At 34.6% G+C, this 20,171-nt stretch overlaps 2 protein-coding genes across 4 annotated transcripts; one reads left to right on the top strand and one right to left on the bottom strand.

Moving 5' to 3' along the window:
- The first annotated feature begins 9,455 nt into the window (after window positions 1-9,455).
- LOC123914974 (carboxyl-terminal-processing peptidase 3, chloroplastic-like) lies at window positions 9,456-11,403 on the top strand. Its single transcript, XM_045966133.1, has 5 exons — window positions 9,456-9,589; window positions 9,674-9,760; window positions 9,875-10,024; window positions 10,189-10,242; window positions 11,374-11,403. The coding sequence occupies exons 1-5, from the start codon at window positions 9,494-9,496 to the stop codon at window positions 11,401-11,403; spliced, it is 417 nt and encodes a 138-aa protein (XP_045822089.1). The 5' UTR covers window positions 9,456-9,493.
- A 1,849-nt stretch (window positions 11,404-13,252) lies between these two features.
- On the bottom strand, window positions 13,253-16,229 carry LOC123913408 (probable WRKY transcription factor 70). 3 transcript variants are annotated; one of them, XR_006811632.1, is made up of 4 exons: window positions 15,679-16,227; window positions 15,099-15,200; window positions 13,413-14,148; window positions 13,253-13,376 (listed from the first exon to the last, which is right to left on the bottom strand). XR_006811632.1 is itself a non-coding variant. In XM_045964138.1 (3 exons), exons 1-3 carry the CDS (start codon window positions 16,044-16,046, stop codon window positions 13,611-13,613), a joined length of 1,008 nt encoding a protein of 335 aa, XP_045820094.1. In that variant the 5' UTR covers window positions 16,047-16,229; the 3' UTR covers window positions 13,253-13,610. The 3 variants fall into 3 exon arrangements, 1 of the variants encoding a protein (XP_045820094.1); XR_006811631.1 differs by having other exon boundaries at window positions 13,349-13,376; window positions 13,409-14,148; XM_045964138.1 differs by having other exon boundaries at window positions 13,253-14,148; window positions 15,679-16,229.
- Between the last annotated feature and the right edge of the window lie 3,942 nt (window positions 16,230-20,171).

Genomic DNA, 20,171 nt, shown 5'->3' with positions numbered 1-20,171 from the left:
CTTTCCTCCTCTTGTCATGATAACTCTTTTGACGACTCTGAGACGCTTTCATCTTCTCTCGAATCATTCTAATCTTTTCCGTAGTCTCTTGCACAATCTTCGGACCAAGAATCACACTCTCTCCGGATTCAAACCAACAAAGCGGTGTTCTACACCTCCTCCCATACAAAGCCTCAAAAGGTGCCATTCCAATACTCGAATGAAAACTATTGTTGTACGTGAACTCGATCAACGGTAAACATGAATCCCAACTTACTCCTTGCTCCAAAACACAAGCTCTCAACAGATCTTCCAAAGATTGTATCGTCCTTTCCGATTGGCCATCCGTCTGAGGATGATAAGCCGAACTCAACCTCAACTTAGTCCCTAAAGCCTCTTGTAAACTTTCCCAAAATCTCGAAGTGAACCTCAGATCTCGATCCGAAACAATACTCGACGGAATACCATGCAACTTCACAATTTGCTCCACATAGATCTCGGCCAACTTAGGCACCAAGGTACCTTTCTTAATAGCAATAAAATGCGCACACTTCGTCAAACGGTCTACTACCACCCAAATCACTTCATAACCTTTAGTAGTCTTGGGTAAACCTCCCACAAAATCTATCGCAATACTATCCCACTTCCATTCCGGTATAAATAATGGTTGCAAAAAACCAGACGGTTTCTGATGCTCAATCTTCGACTTCTGACAAACTAGACAAGCATAAACAAACTCAGAAATTTGCCTCTTCATTCCTGGCCACCAAAATAACTTCTTCAAATCTTGATACATCTTGGTTACTCCAGGGTGAATACTCATTCCACTCCTATGACCTTCTTCCAAAATCATCCTCTTCATTTCGGGCACATCGGGCACGCACACTCTTCCATGAAATCTCACAACTCCATTCTTGTCAACTTTGAAATTAGCTTCTTTTCCTTCCTCAACTACTATTGCCAACTTCTCCATTAACTTCTTATCCGTCTTTTGACATTCTTTGATATTCTCTAGAAAAGGATTTGTCAACTTCAACATTCCCAATTTCACACTCTTAGGAGTCACTTCACACACTAGACTCAAATCTCGGAATTCTTCAATCAATTCTAACTCTTTCACCATTAGTGATGACATGTGCAACGATTTCCTACTCAACGCATCGGCCACCACATTAGCCTTTCCGGGGTGATAACTCAAATCAAATTCATAATCCTTCAAAAATTCGAGCCATCTTCTTTGTCTCATATTCAACTCCTTCTGATCGAATAGATATTTCAAACTCTTATGATCACTAAAGACTTCAAACTTAGATCCATACAAGTAATGCCTCCATACCTTCAATGAAAACACAACTACGGCTAACTCAAGATCGTGTGTCGGATAATTCCTCTCGTGAACCTTCAGTTGTCTCGACGCATACGCTACCACTTGACCTTTTTGCATAAGCACACCTCCTAGTCCCATCTTCGAAGCATCACAATACACGACGAACGATTCCTTAGCATCCGGTAAAATCAACACAGGCGCGGTAGTCAACCTCTTCTTAAGCTCTTGAAAACTTTCTTCACACTTCACATCCCAAACAAACGCTTGATCCTTCCGAGTCAACTGCGTCAAAGGCAAAGCCAACTTCGAAAATCCTTCAATGAACCTCCTATAATAACCAGCCAATCTAAGAAAACTTCTTATCTCAGAAACAGACTCCGGCGTTCCCCATTGCAACACGGCATCAACTTTCGCTGGGTCAACCGCTATTCCTCCACTTGAAATCACATGACCTAGAAAACTTACTTCTTTCAACCAAAATTCACACTTCGACAACTTGGCATACAACTTCTTCTCCTTCAAAATTTGCAAAACAATCCGCAAATGCTCCTTATGTTCCTCTTCGGACTTTGAGTAAACCAAAATATCATCGATGAATACCACAACAAACTTGTCCAAGAATGAATGAAAAATCCTATTCATGTACTCCATAAAAACACCAGGTGCATTGGTCACACCGAAAGGCATCACCGAATATTCATAATGACCATACCTCGTCCTAAAAGCAGTCTTTGGTATATCTTCCGTTTTCACTCTAATCTGATGGTATCCGGATCTCAAATCAATCTTACTAAATACGCAAGCTCCAACCAATTGATCCATTAAATCATCTATCCTCGGAAGTGGATACTTATTCTTGATCGTCACTTTGTTCAACTGTCGGTAGTCAATACACAACCGCATACTCCCTTCTTTCTTCTTAACTAACAACACAGGTGCACCCCACGGCGATACACTAGGTCGAATAAACTTCTTCTCAAGTAGTTCCTCTAGTTGCTTCTTCAACTCATTCAACTCTGACGCTGACATTCGATACGGTGCCATAGATATCGGACTAGTACCAGGTACCAAATCGATCGTAAACTCTACTTCTCTTTTCGGCGGTACATCTAACACGTCTTCCGGAAATACATCGGGAAATTCACAAACAACCGGTAACTTTTCCATCTTAACTTCACCTTCCATCTTCAAGGATGCAAACAACGCATACACCTCTATAGGTTCCTTCAACGATTCTACTACTTCTTTCTTACTCATCAAATGCAAACTCTCCTCCAGTTTAGGAAACACAACAGTCTTCTCGCAACAATTGATATGGACTCGATTAAATATCAACCAGTTCATACCAAAGATAACATCTATTCCACTAAGTTGGATACACACTAGGTCCATTCCAAAGTGTCTACCAAACACGGTTACGGGACAGTCACGACATACGAGACAGGTAGTTACAGAACCATTAACAGGAGTTTCTATTTCCATACGACCAGACATTTCAGACACAGGTATACTAAGACGCTTCATGCAATCAACGGATATAAAAGAATGTGTTGCTCCCGTATCAATAATCGCAATTAAAGGAGTGTCATAGATGAAACACGTACCTCTAATGAGATTATCCCCCTGATCCGCATCATCTCCACTCAAAGCAAACACCTTTCCCATAGTCTTCTTCGGCTTCTTGCACATAGGACTCTTGTGACCCTCTTCACCACAATTGAAGCAAGTCACCTTCACTTGACAAACATCGGACCTATGTCCCCACTTTCCACAATTGAAACACTTGTCTCCTTTCCCTGGGCATTCATAAGACTTATGGCCCACTTCTCCACACCTATAGCATTGACCGCTACCTTTCTTCTTTCCACCACTAGCCTCAACAACTTTCTTTCCTTTGTCACCATAGGGCTTCCCACGGTCTTGACCTTTTCCTCTTTTGTCACTCATGGCCTTGTAGTAGTTAGTCTTGGTCTTTCCATCATCATCACAAATACGACACTTATCCACCAAAGTTGCAAAGTCTCGGATTTGAGAAAATCCGATAAGATGCTTGATGTCCGGGCGCAACCCACTTTCAAACTTGACACACTTGTCATTCTCAGCTTCCACGGTGTTGTAGTGTGGACTAAACGCACATAGCTCCTCAAACTTCACGGAATACTCCGCCACAGACATGTTCCCTTGCTTGAGCTCCATGAACTCCACCACTTTCTTGATCCTAATATCAACCGAAAAGTACTTCCTCAAGAACTCTCCCTTGAACATCTCCCAAGTGATTACCACACCACCAACTCCCATCCTCAGCTTAGCATTCTTCCACCACTTGTTAGCTTCTTCACGAAGTACATAAGTACCCAAGGTTAGCTTACTCTCCTCGGTACACCTCATAGCCTCAAAGACAATCTCAACTTCCTCTATCCACTTGACAGCAGCCTCCGGAGCATAGCCTCCAGTGAAAAGCTTCGGATTATGCTTCATGAACCGCTCCAACCTCATCTCATCTTTCCTCCCGGGTTGATGATCTCTAGCCACGATGTTGGTCAAAGTAGCTATCGCATCTGCCATCTGATTGTTAGCCCTTGCCGCCATGATCCTGAACAACCAATCAATTCCAAGAACAGACTTAGAAAGGTAATATCAACAGTGTTATCTCTACACAAGTTGAATATATGGGCAACTAATACTAATTGATTCCACATGAACCGACCTTGCTCTGATACCACTATTGTGACACCCAACCCCTTAACGCGTATTTATTAAATATAAATAAATAAAACACTTAAGAAAATCTAGGCGTCACATGTTAATAATACAAACCACGGCATAATTAATATCATGCTAGCACAACGGAATTAAAAACGAATAATTAACATAGTGCATATCATACAATAGTCATAATTGTTCACACAATATCCCTAGGCTCTAGGCCATATCAACAAAGGATATTATGTTTACAATCCAAAAGATAGGATTAGCAAAGTTAAATATGCCATCACGGGCTTAATACAATTCAAACGAATAACCCGACCCGGTAAAACCTAATCAGAGCAATTCTATACAACCCATCAAAAAGATATATAACATATATCTAAGGAGTAGTCTACGCTAACTCCTCACCAAAAAGCGCACTACCACGAGCACGAGCAAGCCCTCTAACTCTGATCGGAATCCTCAACCTGAGAACCTGAACCCCCAACGGTCCAGCACATAACACAAAGCATGAGAGTTAGATCACATAATCAAAATATAAGTGCAAGTAAAAGGTACTTAAACACTCCTTCAACAACAACAAGCATATTCATAATTTATAAACATGCATCACCATTAACTACTCAATTACAAGTTCTAAACATGTATAATCAAGTACCAAATAATCAATCTACAATTCATTACGCTTAGCCAAATTATATGTCACATATCACTTATCAAGTAATGCACTCATATAACCTAATGCATTCTAATGCGTCAACTTCATGCAATGTCACCCTAGACATATCTAATGCATGTGGTACCGTTTCGTCTTTATTAGAGTATCTCACCTCTAATATCCATCTTTATCGGATAAATATAATCCGATATCCGTCTTTATTGGAATATCCAATATACAACAACAAAATTCATGAATGCATGTATATGTTTTTCATGAATTCACCAACAATTATTTAGCATAAAGCTCGTCATTTACTATGTGGAACGCTATCCAACATACGTCATTATTAAGATTAACAAAACCTTAATATTCGTCATTTACAACATCATACATGATTAACAATCGTTATAAGCATCAACAAGCATCAACAATCATCAACAATCATCAACAAGCATCAACAATCATGTAAGAATACCATTAAACCATGTTACAAGTGCCTAATTACACTTATAAACATCAACAAAAATTCCTGTCGCAGAGGCCTTCGCTAAGCGAAGGCTTAGCGAGACCTGGCGAACCTCACCAGTAAGTCACCTGCTCATGGCGAGCATTGGCGAGCTTCAGCGAACTATTCGCTGAGCGAAGGCTTAGCGAGCCTACGCGAACAACGCCAGAGAGACACGTGCTCGTGGCGAGCTGCAGCGAGCTGTGGCTAGCTGTTCGCCACACGTTCGCTGAGCGAACACCTCCTGTCAGGACAGTTCAAAACTCTGCGATTTCTACACCAAATCACCCAAAAGTCCCATTTTTCATGTTATAAATCCCAAATGAGTTCACATACAAGTGCAACAAACATGTTTAAGCATAAAAGGATGGCTAGTTTTCCCGATCTACATCGTTATCATCGAAAAAGTAAGAATTTGTCACTTTTATACAAAACTCACATGAAAAACAAGTTCTTGAGTCAAACACTCACAAATTCGTTTTTACTTATTTAAATCGTTCATACATCATGGTAAAAGCATATACAACATGTTATGAACCTACGAATCGATTCCCATTACGAAAAACCCATTCAAACTAAAACGAAAATGGGGTGGAGGAAGTTCGGGTAAGGAGAAATCGACATTCTCCCCTTCCTCGAGTCACCCACGACTATGGAACCTACTCTCATACCTGGATTCGAAGAAAATACGAAGATTTGATCTTGATTCTCCTCACTTCCTTTGCCCTAGCTCTTGAGCTCTCTTCTCTCTCCAACTTGTCAAGAACAAGAACAAATGAAATGTTCTCTCTTGACTTGGCCATATGGCCGCCCCACTCATGCTCACAAGGCCCATTGGGCCTCAAGCCCATTGGCTTGGCCCAATTCAAGTTAACTCTCACTACTCGCCTAATAACTAAAGTATTCGATAAATAACTAAAGTTATTAACTTATTTAAAATGCCACGTCAATAAAACATTTTAACACATAAAAACGAATAAATGGAAATTGGGTCGTTACAGGTTTTACATTTGTTGTTGTTCTTTTCTTAAGCATAAGCTTGACTCAACTCTTGATCGTTTTGGTTTTTTTAACCCAGGTATACTCTTAATAAAACTAATAATTATATTCTTTTATGGCTTAACTATACATTTGGTCCCTTACGTTTATTTTAGGTTTCAATTTGGTCCCTTACGTTTAAAAAGTATCAATTTGGTCCCTTACGTTTATTTTAGGTTTCAAGTTGGTCCTTTCCGTCAATTTTGTCACATGTGGCAGTCAATTTGCATACGTGGACTGACACGTGGCACTTGGACACGCTGACACGTGTACTATTCAAACGGTGTTAGTGACAAAACTAACGGAAAGGACTAACTTGAAACTTAAAATAAACGTAAGGGACCAAATTGATACTTTTTAAACGTAAGGGACCAAATTGAAACCTAAAATAAACGTAAGGGACCAAATGTGTAGTTAAACCTTCTTTTATTGTTGAAGTGTTTTGTTATTGTTTTATGACATTTTTTTTATGGTGAATATGAGTCAAATGGATAAGGAAATTGACCCTTATATGATTATTGTTGTAGGTACTAAAGATAAATGTGAAGTTGATATGTTGCTTGTGCGCGCGCGGGGATAAACAAATATTAGTTTTCTCAATATGTAATTTAAATGAAACAATTTCCTCGTTGTACAATTATTAATTAAAGTTTAAATGATTATTATTCTTTAGTGAGAAAAAAAATAGCCACACATTTTCTAAGCAAATTATAAAAAAAAAAAATTGGATAAAAATTTGGGATGTTACAAGAACAACACCTCTTGTAGCTTCATGAACTAGCTTCCATTCCTGCAATAAAGTAATAGCTCTCGTATACAGAAAGTTTTGAGCATCAATTATATTATTCCACAATTTAATATTTCTTTGTTTCCATACACTCCAAAGTATGCAAGCAAATGTGGAAGACTCCTCAGCTGTGAGACAATGTAACAACTAACAACTGGAAAATTAAGGCAGTAGCATCTGAGGCACTATTGATAGTAGCAGCAGAAACAACATGGAAAATTGTACTCATACTTCAAATATTCAAACTACTCGGACAAATAAAGAACAAATGTTTGTTTTCTTCATCATGAGAATTACATAATACACAGTCAATGCTACAATTAACTCCTCTATCACGAAGTCTGACGCATGTTGGTATACATCTTCTACATATCCGCCATATGGGATTTTTTACCTTAGCTGAAATTTTAATTTTCCATATCAGATTCCATGCTTCATTCACTCGAAGATGAGACATGTCAATGAACTCCTAAGTACAAAGCCTGTAAGCACTTTGAACTGAATATTCTCCATTCTTTTCACCGCGCCAAATTCTTCTATCCTCCGTAACTGACAAATAAAGCGGAGTTTTTAGAATTTTGGCTGCACTATGAGGCTCAAATATTGAATTGATTAAAGGTAAGTTCCAACATTTGTCTTCATGAGAAATAATAGCAGACACCATTAAATTGCCAGCAATATTCGTACTAGAATGTTGTGAGGTTAAGCAAGAAGCATCTGGCAACCAATTTTCATTCAATAATGGAATATTCATGTCATCCCCTATTCTCCACCCGTTGCCATCTCTAAGGATGAATTTAGAATTACAAGGCTTCTCCAAACAAAACTAGGACTGTGTCCCAATTTTGATTCAAGAAAATCACAGTGAGGGAAATATCTAGCTTTAAAAAGTTTAGCAATGAGAATATTTTGGTTATTCATCACACGCCATCTTTGTTTTCCTAACATAGCAAGGTTGAAAGCATGAAGGCTTTTGAAACCCATACCACCATCATTTTTATGCATTGAGAGTTTTTCCCACAACAACCAGTGAATACCTTTATTATAAGTGCCTGAGTGTCCCCATCAGAATGAATTCATCATCTTTTCTATTTCATCACAAAGAGAAGAAGGGATAGTGAAGATGCTCATAAAATAATTTGGGATAGACTGAAGGACAAACTTGATAAGGACTTCACGACTTGCCTTGGAAAAACTTTTGCTACTCCACGAATTTATCTTCTTACAAACTCTATCTCTAATAAAGTTGAAAATGACCTTTTTACTCATACCGATCATTGAAGGTAACCCGAGGTACTTTCCGGTTCCAGGAACAACTTGAACTTCAAGGGTATTAGCAATAGCATTTTGTTCAACTTGTGGGACATTCCGATTGCAAAAGATTTCAGATTTCTGAAAGTTTAGAGCTTGTCTTGATGCCACCTCATAAGTGGCTAGAATATGCTTCAACATTGACGGTTCATGATTAGTGGCTCTAAAAAATAGAAAACAGTCGTCTGCAAAAAGAAGAGGGAAATAATAATAGGAGCATTTTTACAAATTTTAACACCATGAACATCACATTTACCCTCAGGCAGCATTTCTGATAAGTGCTGACAAACCTTATGCACAAATAATAAAAAGATAGGGAGAGAGAGGATTTCCTTGTCGAAGTCCTTTGTCGAGGGTGATGGGACCAACAACATTGCCATTAACAAGGACTGAATAATCAATTGAGGAGAGAAGCCCATTTTTTGCATCACACCGCGTAAATAGACAAAAGTGTATTTTTTTTTTGTGAAAAAATGTATATTTTAATGTAAGAGAAAATATGAGTATAATCTAAACAATTTGTTTTAGTATTAACATTTTAATTCTTAGAAAATGACCATAGTAATCCAGAGTTCGACCGCTAGGTAAATAAAACCTAACCAAAAATTGTTTCCACCAAGAATTGAACTCAGATTCGAACATTCATCCTTAAAAAATTCATTAATCATTTGAGTTCAATATCTCATATTAAAGTGAAGGGTAATTTACTGCTTAAATTACTCATCCCTTAAAAAAAACTGCAATTATTTACATTATTAAATTAGTTTTAAGTTTGATTATTCATTTGTTCCAAATCAGCCCATCATCTCTTCACCTCCGAATTTCAACAAGGGTGCAGTCGGGAATTTTTTTTTTCTACCCCAACAATCTTCATTCTACCCCAACATTTTTCTAAAAATACCCAATATACCCTTATTAAAAATTAATATATTTTAAATTTTTTTTTGTCGTAATATACTGTTCCGGTAGAATTTTCATCCTCCCAAAAAACTGTTCCGATAAGTATTTATCGTTACCGGTAAGTTAACTTTACCGGTACACTTTTTAAAAAGTGTTCCGGTATGTTAATATTACCGGTACATTTTTTAAAAAGTTTTCCGGTATTACCGGTACAATTTTTAAAAAATTTTCCGGTATATTTATGTTACCGGTACACTTTTTAAAAAGTGTACCGGTATGTTAATTCTACCAAACAGTGCTATCATCCCTCACAAATCATCTGAAGGGCATGTGATAAAAACCGGCTATGTGAAATTGTCAACCTTCTCTCAGGTCAGCAGAAAAATCGGCTATGAAAAAAATTGAAGTTCTATATCTTTAGCTAAACTTTTCCTATTCCGTATTGATTATTGACAGAGTGCTGCAGAAGACATGCAGAATGCTATTCAGGAAATGAAAAATCAAGGAGTACACTCATACATACTTGATCTACGGAACAATCCCGTAACTTACTGTTTTGATGGAAAATTTCATAGTTTTGCCTCATCTCTGGATTAGTGTAACATAGACGTGGTTTCCTAATTTTTAATTTTTTTTTTACTTGTAATTTTGTTGTAGGGGGGTTTGGTAAAAGCAGGCCTTGATGTTGCTCAGATGTGGTTAGATGGAGACGAGACTCTTGTAAATACGATTGATAGAGATGGGAATATGTCACCTATTAATATGATCAATGGACATGCTATAACACATGATCCACTTGTAGTGATTGTGAGTACTAACTATAGCAGCTTAATAACATTGATTATGCCTTTTAATTCTGCAATTTCTGAATGACATGATCCAATTTTCATATGTTGATTTTATATATGCATTAAAATTAACTTAGCTCAAATAGCTAGTTTGATGAATGGTAATTTTTGTATCCTCAACAGGTCAATGAGGGAAGTGCAAGTGCCAGTGAAATTTTAGCTGGGGCATTACGTTTGGTAGAATTAACATACCGGTACACTTTTAAAAAGTGTACCGGTAACATAAATATACCAGAAAACTTTTTAAAAAGTGTACCGGTAATATTAACATACCGGAATACTTTTTAAAAAGTGTACCGGTAAAGTTAACTTACCGGTAACGATAAATACTTACCGGAACAGTTTTTTGGGAGGATGAAAATTATACCTGAACAGTATAATACGACAAAAAAAAATAATTAAAATATATTAATTTTTAATAAGAGTATATTGGGTATTTTTAGAAAAATGTTGGGGTAGAATGAAGATTTTTGGGTAGAAAAAAAAAAAATCGTGCAGTTGTGGTCACTATAAGCCCAATCCAAAAAAATGATATGATCCTTGTTTTTAAATTAAATTAAATAAAAAACAAAAAATGAACAAAAGTAATCCGCAGCCGGGAATCGAACCCGGAAATTCATCTTCAGAATTTTGCCATGAGTGCTACTGCGAAAAATGTTGCCATAAGTGGCATCATATAATATTTATAATAAACAAATACTAGCATATATAGTCCATTGCTTTTGGAAAAAAGAAAAGAATAGTGATTATATATTCGACAAAATTCTTGAGTTTGATCTTTGAATTGAGCATGCAACGATATTAAAAATTTTAGGGAGAGTTTGCCACTTATTTAGATCCTACAACGCTCGAAGAATTAGTCTTTACAGTTTTGCTCAGAGAAAATAATGTACCTACTATGTATACTTTCATCTCACGTACCTAATTTTTCATGAACCCAAATAACGTATCTATACTTTCATGTGCAAGTTGGGTTTCAAGAACCCAACCTGGAGTCTCACATCGAAAGTCATCAACCCGATGTGAGAGTTTATATAGGATTGGACAAATCCCCCTCCTTCCAACTCAAATAACATATCAACCGTATATTTTCATGAACCCAAAAAACCTACCTACTATGTATACTTTCACCTCACATACCTAGTTTTTCAAGAGTTATGTACCACGTACCAAAGCGATTGCAAACCAAGTAGTGACTATGAGTTTGTGTTCGCTTTGGAGTGTTTCAATAGTAATTAGCTGTACCAAGTACCAACTTTTATTTTATATTTTTAGTCTCCAACAATTGATATCATATGTTCTATGCAGAAAATTTCCAAAAATCTGAGATTGGCGTAAGTTTTACATTTGTTGTTATTCTTTTCTTATTAAGCATAAGTTTGACTCAACTTTTGATCATTTTGGTTTTTTTGAACCCATGTATACTCTTAAACCATTTGCTTGTGTCCCATATTCTTTTGTTATTATTAGAACTTCACCTTTCATCATTGGTCAGCATCTATGTAGCATGGGTACTTCTAAAACGGTGAAGTACCCGTACCGGGTACGTATCAGTACCGGATACTCCATGGTACTCGTATGGTACGTACCGATTTCGTACTCATTTTTATTTGGTTGATTTATGATGATGAATACGGAAAAAACATATTGACCGTTGATAATTCTCTTAAAATATTATAATTTTTTATTATATTTCAATTATCTCTCATTTTTTATGAAAATAGTTGAGACGATAGACAAAAAAAATTAAATCTTCAAAGCATGATGATAATAATTCACTTAAAAATAATTTTTCTAATATTTTATACTAACGTACCCGTACCTTAAATTTTCTAAAAATGTCGTACCGCGTACCAGTACCGGTACCGGATACCAGTACCGTACCCGTACCCGTACCTAGGCAACATTACATAGGTCAGCATACAAAGGCATATTCTTTTGTTCATATTCTTGTGTCCCGTATTCTTTTGTTAGTATTATCTAGACATCACCTTCATTGTATCCCTTTTCCTCTTAGTATTGCTGTACTCTTCTCATACATCTTGGACGATCTTTTTCAATTAATAAGTATAGAAGATAGTACTTTTTCGATTAATAAGTATAGAATATAGTAATTAATTTTCAAGTTGCGCGCACGAATACCTTAGTTTACCCAAAAAAAAATCAAGTTTTAAACCAGAAATTGGACAGCATAAGAATGCGTATTGAAACACTCAAATCGGCCCCATATACAATTATACATCACCCCTTGAATGATAGGAGAACGTAATAGTTGTTGGTCAATAATGTCAATAGACAAAAACAAAACCACATGACACTAATTTGCACATAGATTTTATTAGATTGATCAATTAATAATGCAAAGCAAAACCATCAAACATATGCCTACCATGTTTTGTACATTTTTCATTTCTTGTATGCCATATGCATTACCTTGATTATGATATGTCCTACAACTTGTAATTGTAAGGGATGACCCCTACCTCCAACTGTAAGTCATTGAGTTGTTCTGCCACAACTAGATTAACAACTTGATAGAACAAAACAAATGTTACCTTTTTATAATTATTCAAGTATCTACTTCTACTTCAATAAATAAGTAAATGATAACCACTCTTATAAAAAAACATTAGTTTATAAATTAAGTGATTAGTATTGTTTAGTGTTTTGGCTTATGGTTCTATTAGGTTTTTATATTAGATACACGACATCTTTTAAACTGGCTTATAAAGTGAAGAGTGCCCCTTTTTATAAACTAATTTTAATTTATCGCTATTTATAATGCAGGAATTGAGTTTTTTCCCCATAGTTCCCGACAAAAATACTAACATGTATCATCTTTTACTTTAACCATATTTATGTTTGTCTCTATTTTACGGGTAGTGGATGAAATTATATTAAATAAATATTTTAGAAATGTAAGTTAGTTTTTATTTGTATTTGACATGAAATTTTGATGATTAAATTAAGGACCATTTCCCTTAATTAATTACCCTCTTGAGAGGCATGTCCTTGGACGCTACCCTTCAATAGGGCAATATTTCTATCCCACTTGCTCAAATGATCACTCTGTCATTTAGCTATAAATGTCACAATTTGTGTGGACCAATTGTCAAGTGCTGGTTTGTAGCATATCACTCTCATTATTATGCTTTACGACAGTCCTGTTCATTCCCCACACTCAAAATTTGGATTATTGGATACATGTCCTACAACCTTTAATTTCATTACTGTTTTGTGGAGGCCATTATCTCATCATACACATTGCATTTGCAAGGATATATAAAAAGAAAAGCAAGTTGTGCATATATCTACATACATACATACATACATACATACATACATACATACATACATACATACATACATACATACATACAAACATGGCAGATTTAAACTTACAAATGGTAAGTGATTTATTCTAAGTACAATCTTTCTAAAGCACATTGTAGAAAGAGGTTACTCTACATCAAATTGACAGATCAATTTAAGTGATTCTGTCAAAACCAGAAGCAAAATCTAAATAAGTACATTCAAGATGCTAACTAAAGTAACTGACTTTCATCAAAATATACTAAATCATTGCTGAAATCCGAAAACGACCCAAAATCAATTTCAAGATTTTGAGATTCAGTACATGAATACACATTATCTGCATTATTATCAGACGGCGCCACGTTATTAAAGCTTAGAGTGGAAGGTTTAGGGAGTTCAAGATCCTTAAAATCAGACCACAAGTTATGTTCATCCAATAAGTTATCTGTAAGATCACTCCTCTGAGGAGTAGTATTGTCGTCGTTGTTCAGATATTCTTGTTTTACAACCGGCCTTTCCGAGCTACTAATAGGGGGAACCTGTTGATCATAGTTTACTAGAACTTCCTTTGAGTGAGGATTCACAGTAAATGAGTCCCAATTAGTACCTGCAGAAAATGCAACCATTTGTGGAGTCTGTAGAGAGGCTTTGCATGTGTGATAGCCGATGTACGTAATTTGGTACATTTCTGGATTCTCTTCTATCAATTGTACTTGTTTGGTTGCTTTGCAACCTTGTTCATGCTTTCTAGTACATCTGAAGTAACTCCTGTAAATTATGATTAAAAAGGTTTATTAGAATTAGAAGACAAGTTTTTTATACAAACAATACAAGTTAAACACTATGTGCTAATGCAAGTTAATATATCTATACTTGGTATATTTGAGTGTCAAATGCACAAGAAGAAATTCGTCGACAGAATGCTGTCTTTTTTATAAGAGACAACTTGATTAACAAAAATTGATGTATTTAGTCCTTAATAGGAACCAAATACATTAATTTTTATTGATCCAGTTGTCTCTTGTAAAAAGCACCGGAGATAGTACTTCAATAATCAGTCGTCATATGACTTTTTGTTCTAATTTTAACCATTCATCATTTGATCATATAGCTATAAGACCCATTCCTCTGACTTTTTCATTATAAAAGTATTCACAATCACAACTGATTGGACTTGTATGAGCAGGGATTTCAATGTTCATACTCATACCTCCTAAGCCCTAAACTAATTTACAAGATTTTTTTTTAATTAAACAAAATATATTTTCACTTTCTTTATACTAGTTGAAATAGTATATGAACTTCATTTCAGAAATAATTAACTATAAAAAATTTAGTAATAATTTTATTAAATATCTTTATTGGTTAAAAATATTTTAAAAATCATATTCTAAATTCTAATCATAACATACAACAGTTTAAAAAGAGTTTTCAACATAAATTTGTCTTCTTCTAGTTTCTTAACAAGTGTCCTAAAAACAAGGACCCGGATTCCGTGCTGTCACATTTTTGGTGCAGTCACGCATTCAGGCCATCTGCAGCCGTCTGATCAAGATTAGACGGTTATGATTTAAAAACTTATTTATTGACTGCATTTATTTAAGCCGTTCGATTACGATCGGACGGCTATAAAACGACTGTATGGAAAAGTGACTGCACCAGATCCAATTCCTAAAAACAATGGATGGAAAAAACCAGAGGAAACTAATGATTATTACCTAGGGAATTGAGAATTAAGGATTTCCTTCTGTCCGTACTTTCTCCAGGAATGATTGTCACCAATGGTTTTAGAGACTATGGTCCTTGTCTCATCAGTCTTCCTGCTCAACAATTTAGGATAAAGATTAATTTCCCTCCTATTATAGGATATATGTGAATACCGCAAAAATAAATACTCGCTCACTATTATAAATAAAAACTACTTTTTAGATTCATTTGTAAACGGATGTATCTGGATATATAAACTACATACATCAGTTTTTTCAACGAACCTATAAATGATTTTTTACTTATAATAATAGTGATCGGATGAAGTACTGCTATATGAAAACATAAGACCAAAAAATCTACAGATGAAAATTAATGTTTTTATTCCATCCAAGTATAGTAAAAAACATGTTTTTTTTTTTTTCTCTTTCTGTCCGTACACATCCCAATTCAGTAAAATCAACCAAAATAACTGGAAAAAAAAGTGTTTTTAGTCTTTAACTAAAGAAGTAATAAGCTATAACAAGATAAAATTAAAACATCACTGCAAAAAGAATATTTAGATCAGAAAAAAAAAAACAAAAATAGTACCTTCTTTTGTAGGAACCTCTTCGATCCTTTGTAGTAGGCAACAATCTTTTCTTACTCTCACTTGAATCTTCAGACTTAACATCATCATTACAAGAAGCTGCAACCAATGAACCATCTTCTCCTGAATTATGATTTTGAGCAACTTCATCAAAATTACAAGCTTCAGAAGAAGTCATCACAGAAATAGTCTGAGAGAAAGTTCTCAACACATTGCAAACTAATTCCTTAACAGAAGCAGATCCATTAGAGTCAACATGATTCTCAAACATAAACTTTAACTGAGTAGCATATTCTTTACCCTGAATAAGTTCTTTTATGAGTATCTCCTTCATCTTAGAAGAAGCACTTTCATGTAAAACAATACTCATTTTTGGTAATTTTGATAAAGTGGCTTAGGATCTGTTTGGTTTGTTTGTTGATTTTGGATTGGGTTAAGATTTGGTTAATACTATTATAGTGGTGTGGAAGAAAAGGGTATGGTTTTGCTAGGAAAGTGGGAAGTAAATGAAAGGAAAATATTGGGAAGGGGGGGTTTGATGTTGAAATGTGAAAACAAGATTAAATTTTTCCACAGATAATGATAAATATATGTTTGGCTTGGCTTGCAAAAGGGAAAACATGACGTGAGGTTGTTGATGTAATGCTGACGATTATTTATTTGGATTTTTTATGTTATGCAACTTGTCTATAGGTGACAATTAACTGCTTTTTACTATTAGTATTTAGTACATCTCAATTAGTTAGTAAGTACTATATCAGTTTAAATCTAGATTAAGTATTGTAGTATACTGATACTAATCCATAATTGCTTTTTTATATTATATCTGATGAATTAGTTAGTACTAATGTATCGGTCTAAATCTAGATTAAGTAAGTAGTACTGTAGTACTGATACTAATCCATGAGTGCCGCTGAATGAATTTCGTTGTCATTTCTTATCAATGATTAACACTTTTTTATTTAGATTATACCTATAATCAATGCATAAACGTGGTTACTACCAAACAAAGGGTAATTTTACTTGCCCACTAACCAACTTATGCATTTAGTTGGGGAGCATATCTCTAAGAGTTTAAGTGATACTTCTTGTTCTTAATAAAAAAAAAAATTAATTTTTTAGATTCATAGAATGATTAATGTATTTGGACTAATAAATAGATCAAATACATTCAATATTCTATAAATATATAAAGTAAATTCTCTCTTATATCAAAAATTAGAGGGAGTATTAGATTCTTGTGAAATCTCAATCATCCATTTAAATAAATTGGATATGATCAAAATTATTAAATACAATTGAATGATTCAGATTATCATTAGACTACTCCTTGTTGTTTAGTTGAGTTATTTATACACATGATTTTCGACATGGTATCTCAATATATAATACTTTACAGTGGTCTGTTTGGTATGATGGAAAAAGTGGAAGAAAAGAAAATTACGAAAACCGATGAATGATAATTCATCGGAATTCATCGATTTTCGTAATTTTCTTTCCCTCCTCTTTCTTTCCATCATACCAAACAAACTCCAAGTGGAAACCTCAGTTTGGAGGGAAGAGAACAAGCATTTAAGGGGAAGAGAAAAACAATATAGAATTATTATTATAAAGTATACTTGATTGGAGTGACATGTTGTGATGATCTTGACCACTAGTTAAAATTGAAAAACTGTGAGCAGTATAGCAGCTTGGTGAACTTAATTATACGAGAAAATGATGAATAAATTTATGAAAGTTGTACCTTGTATATTTCATCCAGGTTCTATCTATTCTATCTTGTTTAGTTCTCTTTGTTTAAAAATGATTTATATGTCCTTAGTGTCAATTTGTGCCCCTATGAATTGGGGGATATGAATACTTAATTTTTGTGGAAATTATATGATTGTGTTGAATTTTTCGGAAAATATAGTAGTGTAGTTGAAAGGTATTAGCATTTTTTAATATATACTGATCTTACTTATACTTGTTTTCAATGATATATTTGGGTTGATATATGAACTTGTATTTTTTATGATTGCTGCCATATAAGGAATGCCGTGTCTTTGCTATGCGTTTGAAAGGGTAATTAGTTACACCATTATATCATATTAGTATATAGTGTTCACAAATTTATTTGTTATTCGATCATGATAATGGAAGAGTTTTGATTTCCATGACTTAGAATCTCAACAGAAATGTATGTGTAGGAATTTGTGATATTATTTAGTCTCAATTACTTGATTAATGGAGATAATTATTAATTATGTGAAAATTGATATGACTTTTATAACTGGAAAAGTAAAATTTTGTGGGTATAAAATTTATTGATATGTGCACTTCAATTTGTGTAAAATGGTTTTTAATTGGTGAATTTAAGCTAATGTGTTTGAATATCAAAAGCGTGATAATTTTTTACTTTATGGTTGAAATATTATTGCGTTTATTTTGCCTAATATTTATAGTGTGCACTAATTATAATTTAAGTGATGCAGTAAGTTTTAGTTGCCACTGGAGCATAATAATATTGGAATTTGGAAACATCGAGTTTCTCGAGAATAGACACTTGCATCTATTATGTATTGAGAAACCATTTGACATATATGAGCCCAAGATTTTAATATTTGAGAGATATTATGAAATATAGAAAAGTATATATATATATATATAGGGGTTTTCTAACTTAGACCCTAGTTAGGTCTAAATTAGCAAGGTGCACTTTTTCAATTGGACCAAAATACCCATTCTTTTTAATTAATTAACCAAAATACCCATTAATAGACGCGGATCCAGGGTCGCGCGCGTACCGAAGGACCATGGTTACAGACCGTTGATTTCCATCAGACAGCCAAGATCTGATCTCATCAAGACTGTCTGATCAATCCGACAGCCCAGATCATCCTGATCCATCAGATTCCAGCGCGTGCGCCACACTGGATTACACCCTGGAGAGAGAAAAATTTGCTTTTTAAAAGTAGGACACGTGTCACACAATGGTTGGCTGGACGTGATTTTTGTTCATTTAATACTTTGAACTCAATTATTTCGTTGTAAATTAATTTTTTATTTTTTATTTTTTATACCAAAATTCATAATTTTTTTTTTCTACAAATAGAGACTTGGTTCGTTTGATTTGGACACCGAAAAAAAATGCAATTTTTCACTACCTTAATCTCATTTTTTGTCTACTAAATACGTTACTTATGTGTTGTAATTTAACACGCACCACTCAACCAACTCACTGAAACCATTATACCAGGAAAATAGTAGATAATATTCTGGAACTTTTGGTATATTTTATGAAATTTTTGGAGACCTGAAACTATTTTTAGTTAATTAAATGAGATAAAACGGTAATTAAAAACTAATGTTTGCTTCTGAAACCATTTTACTGGTAGAATGGTTGCACATAGTTGTATTCTGAAACCATTTTACTGGTAGAATGGTTTCAATGAGTAATTTATTAATTGTGTTTGCTTCTGAAACCATTTATCTGGTACAATGGTTTCAGAGAGTTGTAGTCTGAAACCATTTTGCTGGTAGAATGGTTTCAGTAAGTTGATTATTAGTTATTTGCTTTTGAAACCATTTAGCTTGTAGAATGGTTGCACATAGTTGTACTCTGAAACTATTTTACTGGTAGAATGGTTTCAGTGAGTAATTTATTAATTGTGTTTGCTTCTGAAACCATTTAGCTGGTAGAATGGTTTCAGAGATTTGTACTCTGAAACCATTTTCCTGGTAGAATGGTTTCAGTGAGTTGATGTAAGGTAGTGAAAAATGAGATTAAGGTAGTGAAAAATTGGGTTTTTTTTTTCTGTGTCCAAATCAAACGAACCAAGTCTCTATTTGTAGAGAAAAAAAAATTATGAATTTTGGTATAAAAAAAAATAAAAAATTAATTTACAACGAAATAATTGAGTTCAAAGTATTAAATGGAAAAAAATCACGCTCAGCCAATCAGACAGCGACACGTGTCCTGCTTTTAAAAAGTAGATTCTTCTCTCCAGGGTGTAATCCAGTGTGGTGCACGCGCTGGAATCTGATGGATTCGGATGATCTGGGCTGTCTGATTGATCAGACAGTCTTGATGAGATCAGATCTTGGCTGTCTGATGGAAATCAACGGCCTGTAACCATGGTCCTGCGGTACGCGCGCGACACTGGATCCGCGTCCATTGATGGTAATTTGGTTAATTAATTAAAGAATGGGTATTTTGGTCCAACTGAAAAGGTGCACTTTGCTAATTTAGACCCAACTGGGTCTAAATTAGCAGCCCCCATATATATATATATATTGTGGAGTATCCATTGTATTAAAATAATACAATGATGATTAATAATAAAACTTTTGATAAGAATATAAATATTTAAGTGGATAAATTTCTCCAATGTGGGGGTTTGTCGCTTGAAATTATTTCGAGTAGACTTGTATAAATAATTTTCTTGGAGAATTAATTATATCAAATGTCGGGGTGTTGTCACTTGAAAATTTTCATGTAGACCTATATAATAAA

Source organism: Trifolium pratense, linkage group LG3, assembly GCF_020283565.1.
Source record: "Trifolium pratense cultivar HEN17-A07 linkage group LG3, ARS_RC_1.1, whole genome shotgun sequence".
Classification (NCBI taxonomy): Eukaryota; Viridiplantae; Streptophyta; class Magnoliopsida; order Fabales; family Fabaceae; genus Trifolium; species Trifolium pratense.
Note: the sequence above shows the minus strand (reverse complement) of the source record. Positions and strands in the feature narration are given on the sequence as shown.